This window comes from Alosa alosa, chromosome 6, assembly GCF_017589495.1.
Source record: "Alosa alosa isolate M-15738 ecotype Scorff River chromosome 6, AALO_Geno_1.1, whole genome shotgun sequence".
In the NCBI taxonomy this organism is placed as follows: Eukaryota; Metazoa; Chordata; class Actinopteri; order Clupeiformes; family Clupeidae; genus Alosa; species Alosa alosa.
The window spans coordinates 350,543-369,775 of NC_063194.1; the positions used below are offsets into that span (position 1 = coordinate 350,543).

At 39.8% G+C, this 19,233-nt stretch overlaps 1 protein-coding gene across 1 annotated transcript in view; it reads left to right on the forward strand.

The window, feature by feature from the left end:
- The window catches only part of usp31 (ubiquitin specific peptidase 31), a 204,920-nt gene that overhangs the window by 49,813 nt on the left and 135,874 nt on the right, over positions 1-19,233 (forward strand). Inside the window, exons 4-5 of the mRNA XM_048245616.1 lie at positions 322-414; positions 17,465-17,600. Of these exons, the coding sequence (XP_048101573.1) occupies positions 322-414; positions 17,465-17,600 (229 nt within the window). The remainder of the gene's footprint in view (positions 1-321; positions 415-17,464; positions 17,601-19,233) is intronic.

Below are 19,233 nucleotides of genomic sequence, written 5' to 3' on the forward strand. Positions count from 1 at the left end.
GTTAACCAGGCTATCACTGACTGGTTCTAGTACTAAACAGGTGATCTTTAATAAAACTGATGGTGTACTACCAATGGTAGAAACATACATGTTGCTCTCTCATGAACCACTGTACCACTGCACTATGTACTATTGGAATCAATTTGTAACCAATTTCTTTCACCAAAGCTTTCATAGCTCTCTACAAACAATATTGTGGTTTCCGCTCATTCACTCTCATCACTTTTTTACAGTCTCTCAAACTTGTTTGCCTTGGGAGGTGATGCTTTCTACATTTGATTCTGCCCAATCCATTTGTAATGAACCTTTTCTCTTTGCCAGGTCCTCACTCACCTGCCCTCACTGCCAGAAGCAGAGTAACACATTTGATCCTTTTATGTGCATCTCATTGCCAATTCCTCTACCACACACAAGGTAGGTGCTCCCATAGCAACGAGAGACTTCAATTCAGTTGAATTTGTTAAGTAAATGCATAGAGATGTTTAATTTTTTTGTCTTAGAGAAAAATGAATATTCTTCTTTGTAATCTAGGAAATAAGCAATGCATAAATGGTAAGCTATTGTGAAATTGATATAATGCAATTCACTGTCTCGTTCGATTTCACTATCTCTGTGCAGTAAGTTTAAAGTTCAACTTACAGGTTAAGAACCACTTAACTACAGATTAAGGATCACAGTTGATGTGTTGTAATGTGAAGTAAGTAGTATATTTTAAAAATAGGTATATGTTAAATGTGTTACATTAACTTTTAGGCGGGTCAATATCAAAAAAGTTGATACAAAAGGTTTTTCAACTGATTATGATGCCTTTAGATGTACTTATTGCGACAAGCGTCATTACTGAATAAAACAGACGATAGACCCGAGTACAGTGTAAAATCTCATTTGTACTCTTTACCACCAGATGGCAGACATCTAGAGCTTCGATTCAAGCTTGATCTCACTTTTCCAAGTGCAGAGGAGGTAGTACAATCAAATGTGACAAAACCGGAGAATACGTGCATTCGTTTGTATTGATACGGAAGTGATTCTGGCCATCGTTTTGCGCAAATTGAAGTAGAAATACACCACATGGTGAATAAAATGTTCACTTGTGATGAAGACTTGGATCTGTTATTCACCTATTCTAATTCTGAAGGAGAATATCTGACTTTTAGAGATGACATCGATCATCTATTATAGTCACAGTGTGTCTGAATGGAGGTGCGTCTTTGCATTTGCAGGACAGTGTCCACTAAGCATACAATGTTTATTTCGACCCTTTGTCCAACAAAGCTGTAGGTGGCAGTGGTAAACGTGATGCTAGTGTCTGTAATGGACGTGGTAAAGATAGTAAAGGGGTCATTTTCTAGATGGCGTCCAAGCTAATTTTGGCTATATCTGAAGCATTATTTAGCCTAGGACAGAGGTTCCCAAACTTGAGACTGCAGAGGCCCACTTTCAATTCTGAAAATGTTCTGCGGCCCACCCAAATATTTTATTCACAACTCGAGACTGAGATAATTATTAATTTAATGCCATTCAAACAGCCGCTCTCACAACATGGCAGAAATTATAACACCACAGGGCTAAATTGTTATATGAGGTGTGCACCACACATCTGACAAATGTACATTAAACATACATTTAAAATACGCATAAATCAAGGTGTAAAACGTAACAGACAGCTCTCACAAGCTGAAAACACATAGGCAGACATAGGCCTAAAGACCAGAAAATGCTTAAAGTCCATAACTTTATAACTCCATAACATAGGTCCATAACTTGTTATTAGAGGTGTTCAACATACACACATATTGTAGTTTTCGGGTATGAATGGACATTATGCATAACTTGAAACATTTAAAAAACTTCAATGCACTGCAAATCATACTGATGCATAGCACTTGTCAAATTCTTGATGTCTGGCTGAATGGATGTCAGCTTTAAGCGGAGATCAGGCTCCACATCCAGTTTATTTCTATACTTCGTTTTTAATGCCACAAGCACTGAAAACCCAGTTTCACACAGATATGTTGTGGCAAAAGGCATCAGAAACATAAATGCCTTGTTTGACAGATCAGTGTATTCCGAGTGTGTATACATCCAGAAATGTCCTTCTGTGTGAAGACAAGTTTTAAAGCAGTATCGCAAGATAACTCCACAAGGCTGTCTTGCTCCCTTGAACTCAGACCTACGAGGGCACCCTCATCATGTGAGACAAATGGATTCTGTATCCAGCTATGTTGCTCGCTGAGCACAGGGAAGTATCCACGGAGCTGCGTCTTCAGCGATTGCAGATGCTGTCTGATGGAATCTGTCACAGAATCTGCCGTTCCTTTTTGTTGATTTCACACAGATTGTCAAATGACTCGTAATTGTTTTGACTGACTCTTCTGTCCCACAGTTCGAGCTTTCTGATTGTGCCCTCGATCTTACTGTGGACATAAAATGTGGTCACAGCTTTGCCTTGAAGAGATAGATTGAGTCCGTTTAAGTAGCCGAATATGTCGCCCAAATATGCCAAATTGCAGAGCCACTCGAAGTCACAGAATCGGTCGGACAACTCAAACCGGGAGTCAACGAAAAACATCCTGAGTTCGTCTCGTAGTTCAACAAGTCGAGTAAGCACCTTGCCACGCGAAAGCCAACGGACTTCAGTATGCAGAAGAAGCTGTCGGTGCTCGCTCCCCATCTCTGCACATAATATAGAAAACAGACGTGACTGTAGTGGACGACTTTTTATGAAATTGACCGTTTTCACGGCTTCATCTAAAACGGTCTTCAACTCTGCAGGCATCATTTTTGTCGCTAATGCCTCTCTGTGAAGGCAGCAATGGACAGCAGCGGCCTGCGAAGCTACGGCCACACACTTGGTCCAGTCTATTTCATTGGAAACCACAAATTCATTCAGCGTTTCAAAAATGGTTTCTGCTGTAGTACGTGCAGGTAGAGGTTTGCAAAACAAAACATCTTCATGGATCTCTTCTTCAAAATCATATCTGACAAAACAGAGTAAATGGGCAAAGCTAACAATATCTGTGGACTCGTCAATCTGGAGAGCATAAAAACGACTTGCTCGTATTCTGCTTACAAGCTGCTTCAATCTGTCGCCATGTCATCGATACGTCGCTTTACTGTATTATCAGACAAAGAAATCAAATTAAGCGTTTTAGCTGCTTTCTCCCCAATCATCACTTCAACCATCTCTTTGGCAGCAGGTAGAAAGAATAATTTCCTCGCCGATTGTGTGTGGTTTTCCTTTCTTAGCAATTAGCTTAGCCACTCGGTAGGACACCAGTGGGGACACCAGTGAGACAAGAATATTCAATTGCTCTCTTACGGTTCTGGGACTCTAAGTTTGTTTTGGAAAAAAACTTGAGGGTATGAAGAATACTGTCCATGTTCAGTTTCCAAATGACGGCGCAACTTACATGGTTTCAGAGCCTCATTTGACAACACCTCTGAGCACAGTACACAGACAGGCAGAGGATCGTGTTCAGGTCCCACACTTGTGAATCCTAATGACAGGTCGTCATCGGAGTACTTCCTACGAGTCCTTTTCTTCAAAGGACTCGTATAGACGAATAGTGAATTGTGTTTTCATGTCATACATTATTTTCTCTATTTCCGAAATTATTAGGCTCTCGCGGCCCACCTGCAGTACCTTGGCGGCCCACCAGTCCGCGGCCCACACTTTGGGAATCACTGGCCTAGGAGACTATTTTTGGCGTTTGGTGTTGATTTAGAGGTCACTGAATCATATACTAAAGTATCAGTTAATCATTTTCCAACAGTTGTAGGAATTGACCTCTTTTGCTAGCCAGTCTGACCAGTCAGATGGGTCCGTCAGTAATGGATCCTGACAGTAATCAGACAGCACATTTAGTTCATGTAGGTCAATGCAGGAAAATGGTGGAAAAGGGCAACATGGGCTATATCTGATATTACATATGATATAGGCTATATTGTATGCAAGATGGTTAGCTTTCTAGCACATTTCTGACAAACTGAGATTTTAAATCACAAATGAAGAAACTATATCTTTCATTAAAGAATGCCACCCTATAATATACTAGGGCTGTAATGATATGCGATTTGAAACCGAAATTGCGACACTCATATCCACAAACCGGTGTCGCGGTGTGAAAAGGCAGAACCGCAACACACTCTCTCGTGTTTCACGCAGGGCTTTGCAGCCTATGCAGCCGCAACACACAGAAGCAACACACATCTCACGCTTTACTTACCGGTAGCCTACGTTGTCCAAAAATAAATCATAATTTAAATAATCATAAATCATAATTTCATACCTCTCGTTGCTTTCATTGTAGACTATCAACTTTACCAAACAGTAAACCCCCTCTCCTTGCCCCGCTCTCTCTCGCTCTCCCGCTCAATGGAGACGCGTGACTCGGCCAACACAATCCTAATAAAACATTCACAATCGTGAAAGCAAGGACGCATAGAAGACGACTAGCTAAATTACTATTAAATCAGCTTAGCATCATTAGCATGCTGCACATATTTGTTTAAAACTCTTGCATTCAAGTTGCATGATCATCTCAATACCAATGTTTCCCAAAAGGGCCTGTCCCGAGGTAAACAAGTATTACCTTGAAACTTAAACACAAATGGGGAAAAAGAACAGTCCCATCAGTAGACTATGATAAGCTAGCCAACTGCTACTTTGTTTACAATATTTCCAACAGGATTTCTTAATTTAGTGTTATCAAATAAAGAGACATGCAATTAATGGGTAGTGGTGTGAGCGCTCATTCAATGTATGTACGTCTGTGCTAGTAAAACTAAACCACTGATATGTGTAAAAGCAACAAACAACGTTTATAAAACAACGAACGAATGAAAACGGCATAGAGTGTCGTCTAGTCTATTCAGGTCTTTGAATTGACACGCAAAATTAGACTGTAGTAGCAAATTGCCTGGTGATGACACAGCTTTTAAAACATTTATTTCACTCTCGCTGGACAACGGGCTGTTGCGCAAACAAATTAATTAGGGTGATCTGCATCTCCGTTCACCAAAAGCTATGGTTTTGCTAACTCATTTGCATAATAAATAATTTCCGAGAGGTTCTCTTCATTTTTTTCGATTTTAACGTTTGACATTTCTCCATGTGGATGTGGGGTAGCCTAGTGTCAAGCAGTGAAGTGATAGCCTATTGCAGGTGTTCAGACAGAAGATGCAGGCACTGCTTTCTCCGTTGGTGTTTCTGTCCCTTGTTAAAAATTGCGTTAAAATGTTTTTTTAGCAGTCAAAATGTAATTTTCATGAGCTTAACCATTAATGAAAGTAAAAAAAAGCATAAACAAAACAGCCAGATGCCTCTTCATAAAATAACAGACACCTTCATAAACAATAACAAGTTCTATCGTGAGACTGCGTGTGATTTGGAGCAGTGTATCGGTAGGCCATATTAAAAACAGAAGTTTTTCCGTTTGCTTCGGGATTTAGGCCTACCGGTAATTCACTTTTGATCGATTATAGTGCTAACTGTTTGGACTGTCGCAGGAGACGTACAGTGGGTCCCAGTTAAGAATTGACACTTCATTCACCATCAAGGTGATTCACGCAGCTGGGTGAAATGTAAGTACAACTGCAGCCGCTTGGGGGCAGCATAGTCCGCTGTGGCGTTCCACGGTCGAACTGGACAGAGCATTCGACAGCAAGGGCTGTGATTGGCTGAGTTTTCAGTGCGTTTCTCTGTTTTTAGCAGCCCCTGCAACATGCTAGTCCACTGTAGCCTATAAGCTTTGTACATAATGTTAAACATAGTTTTGGATTCAGTGGCAAGATGTCTTGATTGTACAGTGCCTGTCTCTCAGTAATGTTTTAAAATGAGAGCTTCGTCAGCTGGCAGTAGGCTACTTTGTCGGCAGTCATGAGAAGTTCGCTTGCTAACAGAACATAAATATGCTGCCCAGAAACCTCGTGAATAGTTCTGATTTGTTTTACTACACTAACAAGGGTAAATATAGCCTTTGCCTACAGCATCTCCCTAACAGTAATGTTAACAAAATGACAGCATTCAAATGACAATGGAAAACTAATTCAGTCACTCAAGACTGTGCCACAGCAACCAGTGTAGGCTACAGTCCTACCCAATAGGCCTACTTGAAGCAGATAGCGTTGTCTGACGGTCGAGTGGGTTAATGCGCGTATTTCCAGAACAGGTCTGCAACTTTCAGGCAGTTCTGAGTTCGAATCTAGGCAGGAGCAGAGCCATATAAAGGCCTAGGCCTATTGTTATCATTTTTTGCAAGGTGTTGCTCCTGGCAATACTTGTTTATAAGACGTTTGGTGATTAGTTGATAGCTGTTTTTGGGACACGTTAATCGTTCTTTATAATGAGCGCATACGGGGAGTAAAACGACTGTTACGCTGGCTTTACAACTGTGCGCTACAATGATTGCAATACAAAAATATGCGCGTGTTAGTTTAGGTAGTTTTGTGATGTTTTGCACTTTTGCCTCATGTGTTTTCAGGTTTGAGGGCTTTTTTGGCAAAATTGACCTTGGTTAGACTCTGCATATGTTATTTCTCCGTATGGAAAATAAAGTAAATTTTCGACACACGTCTGTTATTAGTTCAATAACAAGTGTTCCTTGTTAAAACATGTGACTAGTGAAACTCAAATGATTTTAGAAATATTTAGCCAAAGCCAAAAAGTGTAAGAGAGAAGGAGAGACGCCGGTGAAGCTCAGATGTCTTCTTAATTTCCTTTATTCTTTAGTAAAAGGTGCGGAACATTATTAAACTTTGACTAACGTTTTGATGTTCGTTAGTCAAAAACATCGACACATCGAAACGTTAGTCAAAGTGGGGGCTTAACGTGAAAAAGCTTAATCTCCCAAAACGCAGTGGTAGGCTACAGGAAGTGGGGGGAGGGTATGGGATGACCAGAGCCGTCTTCGCTGTGCAGAAAGCATCTTCTATTGTCTTTCCAGGCGCACACAGCTCGTTACCATATAGCCTATCGAGTGCCTTAACAGATAGGCTCTGCTCTTGCGAACTCAACCCTCTTGTTGCTTGCAGTTTGTTAAATAAAGCGATGCAGATTACATTATTTATTTCTGATTAATTGCGTCTTTTGATGTCTTTTGCAACATCTGCTTGTTAGGCTGGGCTACTGTCAATGTCCTGTACAGGTAAATGTTCAACAATTGCTGGTGTAGGCCTACAGGCTATAATTAATTAGGGACTGCGTTATTTATTTAACCCTTTAATGCGCAAGCTATGGAAACCCCTTCTAATGCGCAACATGGGTCAAAAATGACCCGCATTCATTTCTTATGTTATTTCATGCTTGACTCATGTGCATGTGTTTCCTTCTTCTTTCTTCTTTCATGCATGACTCATGTGCATGTGTTTCTTTCTTATATCTTTAAAAAATTCATATATTTTAACATAAAATAACACAATTACTGATTCATTATCTTATTTTTGAGCATTATTAATTGTTAATGATTCTTCTTACATTTGTACTTGATGAACAAACATAGTATTTGTAATTCTCCACCAATTTGCACACATGGGTCAAAAGTGACCCGTATGTATTTTCAATGGAATTTCATAGGAACTGTAATATGTGCAGTCAGGAACACATTTACTGGAGACAACTGTTGACCTGCCACATATTTAAAGTGCTTTTGGTCATCTGATGCGTGTAAGTATTATTTTCCAATGTTGTTACTTATAAAAAAACATTATAATATTGTGTGGTAGATACCTCTGTAATATTGCAGGCTTAAACATTAAGTTAACTTGTAAGACCTTGACTTGACCTAAATATGTCTACATATGTCCAATAGTCTACTATTAGCTAGCTAACTAGCTGACTGTTAGTAGGTAAACTAATGTTAGAATGGTACAATGAAATACACTGTACAAAAACATATCAATGTTTCATATTCGTTTCAGTGAGATCTAAAACTGTTTTCATGCATACAAAAGGTTTATGTCATGCAAATTCTGTTCAGAAACTTGATAAAATCCACATTGGTGTGCAATTGACCTTACATTCAATTCAATAGCCTAGCTCTGGTGGACATTTCTGTCAGCATGTCATTGACCACTCCCCTATAGTCTCCCCTTTTTCGAATGGCCTTTTTTTGAAGTCCAATAAGCTATTTCAGCATACAATATTTAACATTGTACATTACAATATTTTATTGCTTGGTATACATTGAAATATTCTTTTGTTTTTCATCCTCTTTATTTAGGGTTTTATCATGGCTCGACGTAGTCAACCCAGATTTACGTCTAAAATGGTTGCAGATATGATAAGTGCAGAAATGGAAAGTGAGCGCTCACGCAGGCAGGAGCAGGAGGAGGAGGAGCAGGAGGGGGACCAGGGGCAGGAGCAGGATCTTGGTACTAGCTCAGATTCTGAAATGTCTGACGCCGAGGACCCACAGTACATGCCAGACAATGGAACCACTCTGGATGTGTCTTCCGAAGATGAAGACCCCTCTCATCCAGAAGACGATGAGGCCTCAGAGGAAGAAGAAAGCCTCAGTCACACAGACTGAGTAAAACGTGGTCTTACTGGACTGAGCATCCTCCCTCTCATGGACGTGCTCGAACCTATAATATCCTGAGGTGTTGCCCAGGACCTGCACCTGGTTTGTTCATTGCTTCACCTAAAGAGGCCTTGCAGATGTTCCTCAGTGATAATATCATAGAGGAGGTGCTGAAATGCACTAGTTTGGAGGGAAGGAGAGCAACATCAGTGGTGGAAAACCCTTCAAAAACAGGAATTCCTGGCATTCATCAGTTTGACCCTGCTTGCGGGAGGAAAAAAAAAGCTGGGATGTAGATTCAAGAGAGTTGTTTCTGGATCCTCTGCAAAACCCCATGTATAAGGCCACCCTGGGCCTGAAAAGGTAGGAGGACATACGTAAATTCATACGTTTTGATGACAAGAGGACCAGGGATTTGCGCCTAGCAACAGACCATATGGCTGCTTTTAGGTATGTCTGGGACTGTTTCCTGGTCAATTGTAGAAGACTGTTCATCCCCAGTGATTGTGTCACCATAGATGAGCAGCTTGTGCCATTCCGAGGCCGGTGTAAGTTCTTGCAATACATGCCCAGCAAGCCTGCAAAATATGGCATTAAAATCTTCTGGATGTGTGATGCAAGGGTCCCTTATGCAATAGATGGAATGGTCTACACTGGGAGAGCAGCCTCAGAAGAATCTAGGAGAGAGTATTGTCCACAAGTTGTGCAGCGAAATCAGACAGACAGGTCGCAACATCACAATGGACAATTTCTTCACAAGTGTGCCGCTGGCTGAGAAGCTCCTTGAACACAACTTGACACTTGTGGGGACTCTTTGCCAGAACAAGGCAGACATACCACCTGTTATGAAACCATCTGCATCCAGGGAGATTTACGGCTCAGAATTTGGATTCAATGGGGAAATGACCATGGTGAGCTATGTGCCAAAGAAAAAAAAGGATGTTGTTCTTCTGAGCAACTACAGGCCTATATCAAATCTATCGTTTTTGAGCAAAGTACTTGAAAAAGTTGTTTGCAATCAGTTAAATACCTTCCTCAACGAAAACAGTATCCTTGAAAAATTCCAATCAGGTTTTAGATCAAATCACAGCACAGAAACGGCTCTAGTAAAGATAGTCAATGATCTCAGACTAGCTACCGACTCAAACAAAGTCTCAATCCTTATTCTTCTGGATTTGAGTGCGGCATTTGACACCATTGATCATAGCATCCTAATTCACCGCCTTGCAAAGTGGGTGGGTCTCTCTGATAATGCTCTAAACTGGTTTCAAACCTACATTACTGGCAGAGATTTTTATATCAGTCTAGGAGATCATGTATCTGAAAAACATGACTTGCCTTTTGGTGTGGCCCAGGGAGCTGCCTTGGTCCCCTGCTATTTTCTCTATATATGCTCCCATTGGGAAACGTCATAAGTCAGCATAATGTAAACTTCCACAGCTACATGATGATACCCAATTGTATCTTTCTGTGGAGCCAACTAACCCAGATGGCCTTTGCTCCCTCACTGCATGCCTAACCTCCATTAATCAGTGGATGAGCAAAAACTTTTGAAACTAAATGATGACAAAACAGAGGTACTTCTGGTTGGACCAAAACTAAAAGCGAGATATTATTCTTAGTAATCTGGGGAACTTGGCACACCAGGTCAAACCAAAAGTAACAAGCCTCGGTGTCATCTTAGATGCAGAGTTAAGTTTTAAGCCCCATATCAGTAAAGTTACTCAGACAGCCTATTTCCACTTGAGAAACATTGCCAAAGTCGCGGCCCTTTTTAACTCAACAAGATGCAGAAAAGCTAATTCACGCCTTTATCACTAGCAGGTTAGACTACTGCAATGCACTTTTCACTGGTCTTCCCAAAAACATCTAAAGAAATTGGCACTCATACAGAACTCTGCGGCTAGACTTTTAACTAAGACTAAGAAGAGAGAACACATCACCCTGTGTTGGCTGAACTGCACTGGCTCCCTATTTCCTATAGAATTGATTTTAAGGTTATGTTAATTACTTACAAAGCTCTGAATGGCATAGCACCTTCATATATCTCTGAGCTTTTAATATCTTATCAACCACAAAGGAAACTTAGATCATCCAATTCTAATCTTTTAATCGTACCCAAAGTGCTCCACAAACAAAGTGGAGAAGCTGCGTTTATCCATTATGCCCCAAACTATGGAACACCCTGCCTCTGTACATCAAGCAGGCGAGTTCAGTAAATATTTTAAAAAAGATCTGAAAACATACCTGTACAGGAAAGCTTTTAGTTAACTCATCTTATCCTGTAGACTACATTTTCAGATTATTCTACATCTGCTACTATTGGAGGGCTTAGCCAGCCAGAAGCGGATGGGCTCCCCTATTAAGTCAGGTTCTGCTCAAGGTTTCTTCCTGGAATATGGGAGTTTTTCTTGCCACAGTTGCCATATGGCGTGCTTGTGGGGGTAAGAGGGTTAAGGCTGCCAGTCTTATGGCGTCATTTTCTATATTTTTGATATGTTGCTGAGTATAACATAAACAGCAAAGAAAAGTGATTGATAATGACTGACTGACTATTATTGTGTTACATGTTTCAAATGTAAAGCACTTTGAGCTGCATTCTGTGTATGAAAGGTGCTATACAAATAAAGCTTTATTATTATTATTATTATTATTATTATTCTGAGCACTATGACGACAAAGCAGTGGATGAAAATACTGTGAAGAGGAAACCAGAAGTCATCCAGTACTACAACAAAACAAAAGGTGGAGTGGATATTACTGATCAGATGGTCCGCAAATACACATGCAAGCGGCGAACAAGGCGGTGGCCCATGGTGCTCTGGTATAACATGCTTGATGTTGCTACTCTGAATGCCTACACTACTTTTACAGCACAACACCCCAATTACATGAATGGTGTGGCCAATGCACGGCGACTTTTTATCAAGGAGTTGACCAAAGAGCTCATCATACCTCACATGAAGAGACGCATGGAGAGCACTCGTTGTCTTCAAAAGCATGTTGTTGAGGCAATGGCGACATGTGGGGTGAAAAGGCCAAATGCAGACATCACTCAGCCACTGGAAGATGCCAGACAGCGAGGGAAAATGAAGAGGAAGAGGTGTAGCTTGTGTCCAAGTGCCAGAGACAGAAAAGTTAGTAGCTGGTGCTCCCAATGCACAAGGCCTGTCTGCAAAGACCACAAACTTACAGTGGTCATTTGTGAGGCATGTAAGAACTGAGATGGCAATATGCCACCTCAGTACTATCAATGTTTACTTGTCTGTGCCCATGCCAATGCCATGTTATATTGTGTAATCAGTTTGAGTCACATTCACAGTTTACTCGTTTCTACAGATACCAGTTCTCTCCCAGGTTCACAATAGTCATAACAGATACACGGCAGTTCAAGACCAGTGTTGTCAGATCTATTACACTGAATGTATGAATTATTATATGGAATATGTGAATTATGTTACAGAAAAAAAATCAAATAATAAATTAAATGTTGTTTACTCCAAATTGTTTTAAAATAAATATTTTAGCAAAATTGCATTGTAGTATGCCTTCATTTTCATCAAAAACCACCACTTATGAACATGGGTCACTTTTGACCCATGTGTATAAATGTGATGTAATAATATAAAAGCTATTATTATCAATTGAAGAAGTACGGAAGACAAAAAATAATTAATGGTGATGGTCAAAAACGAAATATTTAATGGCCACATGACATATTAAATGATTTATTACATTTCTAAAGATATATCAAATTTGGTTAAGTATTTCTAAAGATATATCAAAGAAATACTTAAGGGGCTACCGAGGAGTTTTGGTAGCGTTAGTCCAAAAAGACGTGACCCTCCCTCGCCAGCAAGAAATCTTTCTATGACCCTCCAAAGTGATTGAGAAAAAACGCATGACCCTCCCCAGTCCCAACAATTTATTGATGCCTTAGGCTACTGGGTCAATTTGGGAGCTTGCATGCTACGACTCCTTCCTTGAAATGCCTTGAAAAGGCTGTCGTTTGCACAATTTCACAAATAATCGAAACAAATAAACCGAAACAAACCTGTCAACTTTTCCCGGGTTTATCGCGTATTTTAACTCTGTCCTCGCTGTCTCAGGAGGAGCTGCAGGGCCGTCGCAAGGGGGTGCGAGGCCCTGTGCGAACTTGACAGATGGTGCGAGCTTGCCAGATGCATGAACTTACGTGCATGAAATCATGCGATAGCTTACTTTACACATAGCCAAGGCTACCGTCGGTGCATTTTAGTAGCCTAGTCTAATAGGCTACACCAGCTTGTCTTTAAGAGGGGAAATTGTATAGCCTATAACATTAGCTGAGTCACATATTTGGCCATATGGTGATTATCATAGGCTACATCACGAAACCAAATAGTGTAACAAAGGCGAACACTTTAACAGGGGGAATTAATTGGGCATGAATCATTGTGCTGAGCGGTATTTGTCAATGAGCAGAAACACACACGACATTCAAACTATTGATAAGATGTACTGGTCTGTATCTATAGGCTAACATTGGACAAATAAATGACACTGACTCGCCATATCCTGACTCAAAAAAAAAAAAAACATTGTCTTGCTTTGCCGCAAACTCAGCAATGAAATCATAGGCCAGTTTGCAGGTAGCCTAACGTCTTTTTCAATTCATAGAAGGAAGAGCCCAGTCTCTCCTGTGACATTGAGGATGCGCCAAATAGTTTTTAATAGCTTGTTCAACTTCGAAAAAGCTTCACCCGATGCCAGTCACTGATCGCAATTTCAAATTTCGGGAAGCTTCGTTCAATCTTTTTAAGTTTTAAGTGCAGTAGGCCCCTATCTGCCCCCTTTGGAATTATATCTTGAGCCTATTATAAGGTCCAGTGTGTTATGTCCTGGGATTCGGACGTGCTCAAAAAGAAAAGAAAAAACACTTTTTTTCAATGAATTGCAATGAATGAGGATAATTGGTTTTATCTGCGGATTTATTTTTTGCATTATTTTGAATATGACTCGCTCCAGTCTCGTCTACTTTTCCAGCACGTCTACTTTTTCCACACGCATCTAAGTTCTAACACGCATCCCCTCTCGCTTTCTCTCTTTCCATCCTTGCGCACGGGGCTTTCTTAAAAGAGCTGCACCATTTTACAACAATTGCCTCTACATTTTCATATTAGAATGTTTTGTCTGTTTAAGTGTAAGCTTAAACTACCGTGATAAATTTAAGTTCCCGTGCCCCCACTGAAAGTCTCATGCGCTTATCGTTACACTATCACATCTGTAAGTAACCGTGACAAATAGGGTATAAGATATATAAACTCACGCTATTGTATTATCATATATGTTTGGTAATGGCTCACTGCGTCATGGAAGCAGTTAAGTCAAGTCGCATCAAAATTAGTAGTGGCAGAACTCCCAAGTGACACCTTGTGGTTGTTTGTGTCAACTGCAGTTTGTGCCATTTCTGCTGAGAAAATGGGGTGCGTGATTAATGAAGGAACCCATCCAAACTTAACTGGGACCCACTGTAGGCCTATCAGCCATTGAAATGAAAGCTCATCGGTAATAATTGTGGAAACATCTTGGGTAGGCTAAATATATGGTCCATACTGTAGCATACTGGCGTGCACAGACTCAAAGTGGCAAAAGCCGACGTTTCTCACCCTGCTCACAAATGCCACCTGGTGGTTGTTTGGGTCATTGCGGCTTCACTGGGGAAATATAAATAAAAGATGTGTGATTCACGTGTGAGATCACGTGAGAATCACAAGTGAAACCGGACAATTTGAAGCAGTATCCACTGTAGCTTAATTTACATCTGCCCTGTTTTAGCATATGTATGTGATATTACTTGGCTTTATTAGACATGATTCTGGCGATTTTATAACATGTTCAAAGACGTGGCATGTTCATAATTAGATAACATGACAATGGTGGGAGATTTCACCTCACACTTTTAAGGCCCTATTTTCGCTTCACAAAACCCGGCACAAATCGTATTACTATCTCGACGCAAAGCACATTCCTATTGTACACTCGTATTGTACACACTTTTATTACACGATACACTCAGGGGTGTGGAAATGAACTACCTAAGTTGGGGTCTTGGCGCATTATCTAAAATTGCTATCTTACACTATCTAAAAAGCATTACGCTTTGACCAAGGAAACCCCCCCCCCGTCCCCGCCCCTTTCACAACGCTAATTGAGTGCCTACAGCTGAACCACATGCACAGTTGAACAGAGTTAACCAATTGCAAAAAGAAAAAGAATCAAAGTTTAGCGATCATACATGATGATAAGATGTCAATGAGCAGCGACATACAGAGTAGGCCTAGTAGTTCTACTAATCCACTTAAAAATACTTGAAGTATTTACTTCATGTAGATAGGGCTATGACTTAATACCCTAGTCTAGCTGATTGAGAAGTGTATGTCGTAAAAAGTGAAAATACGATATTAGAAAAGCAAGCATAAGTTGACAAGGTACAATGAAGAAAACCGATGCTCTGAATAAAGCTGTCTCTAAACGTTTCTTTAATTGACGCATTTAACCGCAATTTGGATTACACCTGCTTTAATGGGTGACTGACGTATTTATTTATATCATGGCACATTGCAAGACTGTGCATATGGAATGTAAATGTCAATGTGAATATCAATGTCAATGTATATATGGTTTTTACATTTAATCTTTTATTTATTTAACATTTATTTGTTTATTTAATCTTGTATTTATTGATTTCATATTGGCACAAAAAACATTCAATACTTCCCAACGTTCAGAGGTCTGACAATTCTGTATAACAGACCATTGTCAAAGAAAATCGGTTTTGTGCTTCTGATTCAAATCTTTCATATCATTCTGCGAGTAGTTGGTTCGCTTATCGCAATGGAAAGTGAACGTCAGCAAGTAATATGTTGCCACGCAACACCTGAAAGTTCTATTTGTGTGGCAAGCTATTTGTTTTCTCAGCGAAAGCCACAAGATGGTAACAAAATAATTGTAAGACCCATTGTGTGAAATTTCTAGACTCCTGTTAGCAAGTAGCCCTGTAATAAGCAGTAATAACCGCCGTTGCTTTGGCGTCACACCTCTTATATGTTACTCATGTACACTTCAGAATTGTTTTAATTGCTAATTAACAGTCCTTTGTAATTATTGCTATTTAACTTATTCCGTAAAGTTGAGCTGGCAGTATTTTCACTATTGATTGTTGTATTTATCAGTACATGACTGAACTTGAGCTATTTCATTAGACTCCATGGTCACTGTCCAGGTGGGAAGAAAGAACCTTTTCTGAAAGGCATGCAGCAATTACCATTCTTGGTTCATCAAAGCTTGCTTCAGCTGATCTGTGTAGGGTCATTCCACGTCAATTCAACCAGGGCCCACGCACTTAGGTCTCAAAAAATTCTGAAAAAATTACCAGGTGTCCCTATGTTACCTAGGAGACCGACTGTAAAATTACTCTTATGTAAGATCAATACTTTCCAAGATACAGCCAGTTTTACAGGGGGAGGGGGTGTCGATTTTGCTCGGCCTCTTTTTTTTGTCAAAGTTCACAAGCCCACAGCGCAAGAACTAAACCATGTAGGAGGCTCAAATTGTGCATGCTGGTACATAAATGGGAATAGTATGTAGCAAAATCGTCACGTTTGGTCTGGATAATCCTGCATGGTCATAGCTGTCCCTCAAAGTTGATACAAATTTTATTGGAGTTTTTGGCTGGGCTCTGTTTAAGCCTTCAGAAGACATATTTGTACTCAACATAGGCTCTTGATTTATTTTCCTTACTGAGTTAAGTAGAAACACTCTCACAAAAAACAATGAACAGAAAATAAATCATTTCAGGGTCTGAACAGCAGACCTTACAAGTCTAAAAAAACATTTTGGTTCTCATTTTCAGAGCACCTAAACACCTTGTGGGAATATACAAAGATTTTTTAAATATTTTTTTATTTATTCTCCATGATATTTTCTTTTTAAAAACACCAATTTGATTTGTCTTATGCAAATCTTTCTTTTTCACTATCCACCCTGAACATGGGGCAAAATGCACCATTGACATCAATATGTTTTGTATAGAGCTACCACAGGTTACTCTATACAACCACAGGTGGCAGTGTGGTGACTCGATATAAAACATATTGATGTCAATGGGGCATTTTGCCCATGTTCAGGGTGGAAAATAAAAAACAAAGATTTGCATAAGACAAGTCAAATTGGTGTTTTCAAAAAGAAGGGATCATGGAGAATAAAGAAAAACCTATTTAAAACATCTTTGTATATTCCCTAAAAATGTTTGGGTGCTCTGAAAATGATAACAAAATGATTTTTCAGACTTGTGAGGTCTGCTGTTCAGACCCTGAAGGGATTTATTTTCTGTTCATTGTTTTTTGTGAGAGTGTTCCTACTTATCTCAGTAAGAAAAATAAATCAAGAACCTATGTTGAGTAAAAATATGTCTTCTGAAGGCTTAAACAGAGCCCAGCCAAAAACTCCAATAACATTTGTATCAACTTTGAGGGACAGCTATGACCATGCAGGATTATACAGACCAAACGTGACGATTTTGCTACATACTATTCCCATTTATGTACCAGCATGCACAATTTGAGCCTCCTACATGGTTTAGTTCTTACGCTGTGGGCTTGTGAACTTTGACAAAAAAAAGAGGCAGAGCAAAATCGACACCCCCTCCCCCTATAAAACTGGCTGTATCTTGGAAAGTATTGATCTTACATAAGAGTAATTTTACAGTGTGTCTCCTGGGTAACATAGGTACACCTGGTAATTGTTTCAGAATTTTGAGACCTAAGTGCGTGGGCCCTGGTTGAACTGACGTGGAATGACCCTGTACACTTAATTACACATTACTGTAAAATAATGTAGATTTAACTGGATTGTTATTCATGGTTTACTTCTAAACACTAAGATGTTTTCTGTCTGACCAGGCCCCTCTATGTGACCGTTGTGTACCAGGGAAAGTACTCTCATTGCATGAGGATTGGTGTGGCTGTTCCACTCCACAGCACCGTCTCCAGACTGAGACAAGCAGTGTCACAAGAGACCAAGATTCCTCAAGATCAGGTATGTGTTAACAGCCTATAAACCTGACTGCACATATGAATATATCTGGAAATTGCTTATACTCCACTGCTTAATTATTTAGACTCAACAGAAATTATTTTGAAATAGTCACAGAATATTTAATCCTATTTTCAACACACATAAGTACAACACTTTTGTTTTTCACTACTATTTGTGTAAATTGTATTAAAAGATTTATAATATCCTCTATGTACACAAAAGGGTTGTCTCACCTCACCCTTGCCAAGACACTTCGTTCACTCTGGTGTGACATACCAAAAGATGCTAATTAAAGACTATTTTTGGACAGATGTGCCTGGGAGTGGTCACAATTAAAGGCCACTGTAAAATGTACAGTTTTATTGTCAGTGATGTTACAAGTTTGGGGGAATGTGCAGTGTCATGTTGACTGCATTAATGTCCATCAGAGCTGTTGCCTGTGAACAGATTGCTGTGAAGTGCTCACTAATGTGGATTTTACCATATTTGTATACAAAATTTGAATGAAATAAACCTTTCGTGTGCATAGAAGTTGTCTGAGATGTTTTCTTTTAACTTATACCAAATTGGAGCAAAAGGTTTGGTTGAACAGGTTTCATTTCTATTTTGTTCAGTGTATTTGTAGGTAGGACATTATAACATTATTATGTCTATAAAATTAATAGCCAGTCGGCTGATTTTGTTCCTGTCCTATCTGCATGGTAGAGCGTAGTCTGTCTGATTCTGCTGATTTGTATGAAAGTAATTTAATTCCCCAAACATTTAAAAATACTCCACAATTTGCAAAGGAACATAGTGTTATTTATAAATGCCCCAAAATATGAAAATGGTCACACGAAGTACCATAAACACATGCCATTCCCACCAGCACCATGCAATTCTAAGCAGGAGCCGGGTAGGAGCACAATTACAAAATGAAAGAATGGCATGTTAACCTTCTTGTAGTGTAGACAAAGCTCTGTGTGGTGTTTGTAAGTTTTTTTGTCTTTTCGGTAGATATCTCGCTAGTTTTAGACCAAAACTAAAAAGAGGAATATAAAATCATCTTTTGGAAATTGATCTTAATGCCTTAAAGGAGAATTCCGGTGTGATATTGACCTACAGTGGGTCCCCGTTAAGTTTGGACGGGTTCCTTCATGAATCACGCACCCCATTTTCTCAGCAGAAATGGCACAAACTGCAGTTGACACAAACAACCACAAGGTGTCACTTGGGTGCCACTACTATTTTTGATGCGACTGACTTACTGCTTACATGACGCAGCGGGGGCACGGGAACTTAAATTGATCACAGTAGTTTAAGCTTACACTTGACAAAACATTCTAATATGAAAATGTAGATGCAATTGTTGTAAAATGGTGCAGCTCCTTTAAGAAAGCACCGTGTGCAGGGATGGAGAGAGAAAGCGAGAGGGGATAGGCCTATGTGTGTTAGAACTTAGCATGTGGAAAAAGTACGTGCTGTTGAGACTGGAGCGAGTCATATTCAAAATAATGCAAAAAAAAGCAATTATCCTCATTCATTGCAACCAAAGCATGCCTGCTTGCCGACGTTCAAACGAAAAATATATCAAAGCACCTTTTATGTTTGAATGTAGCACGAAAAAATGTTTAAACAGCTGGACAAATGATTT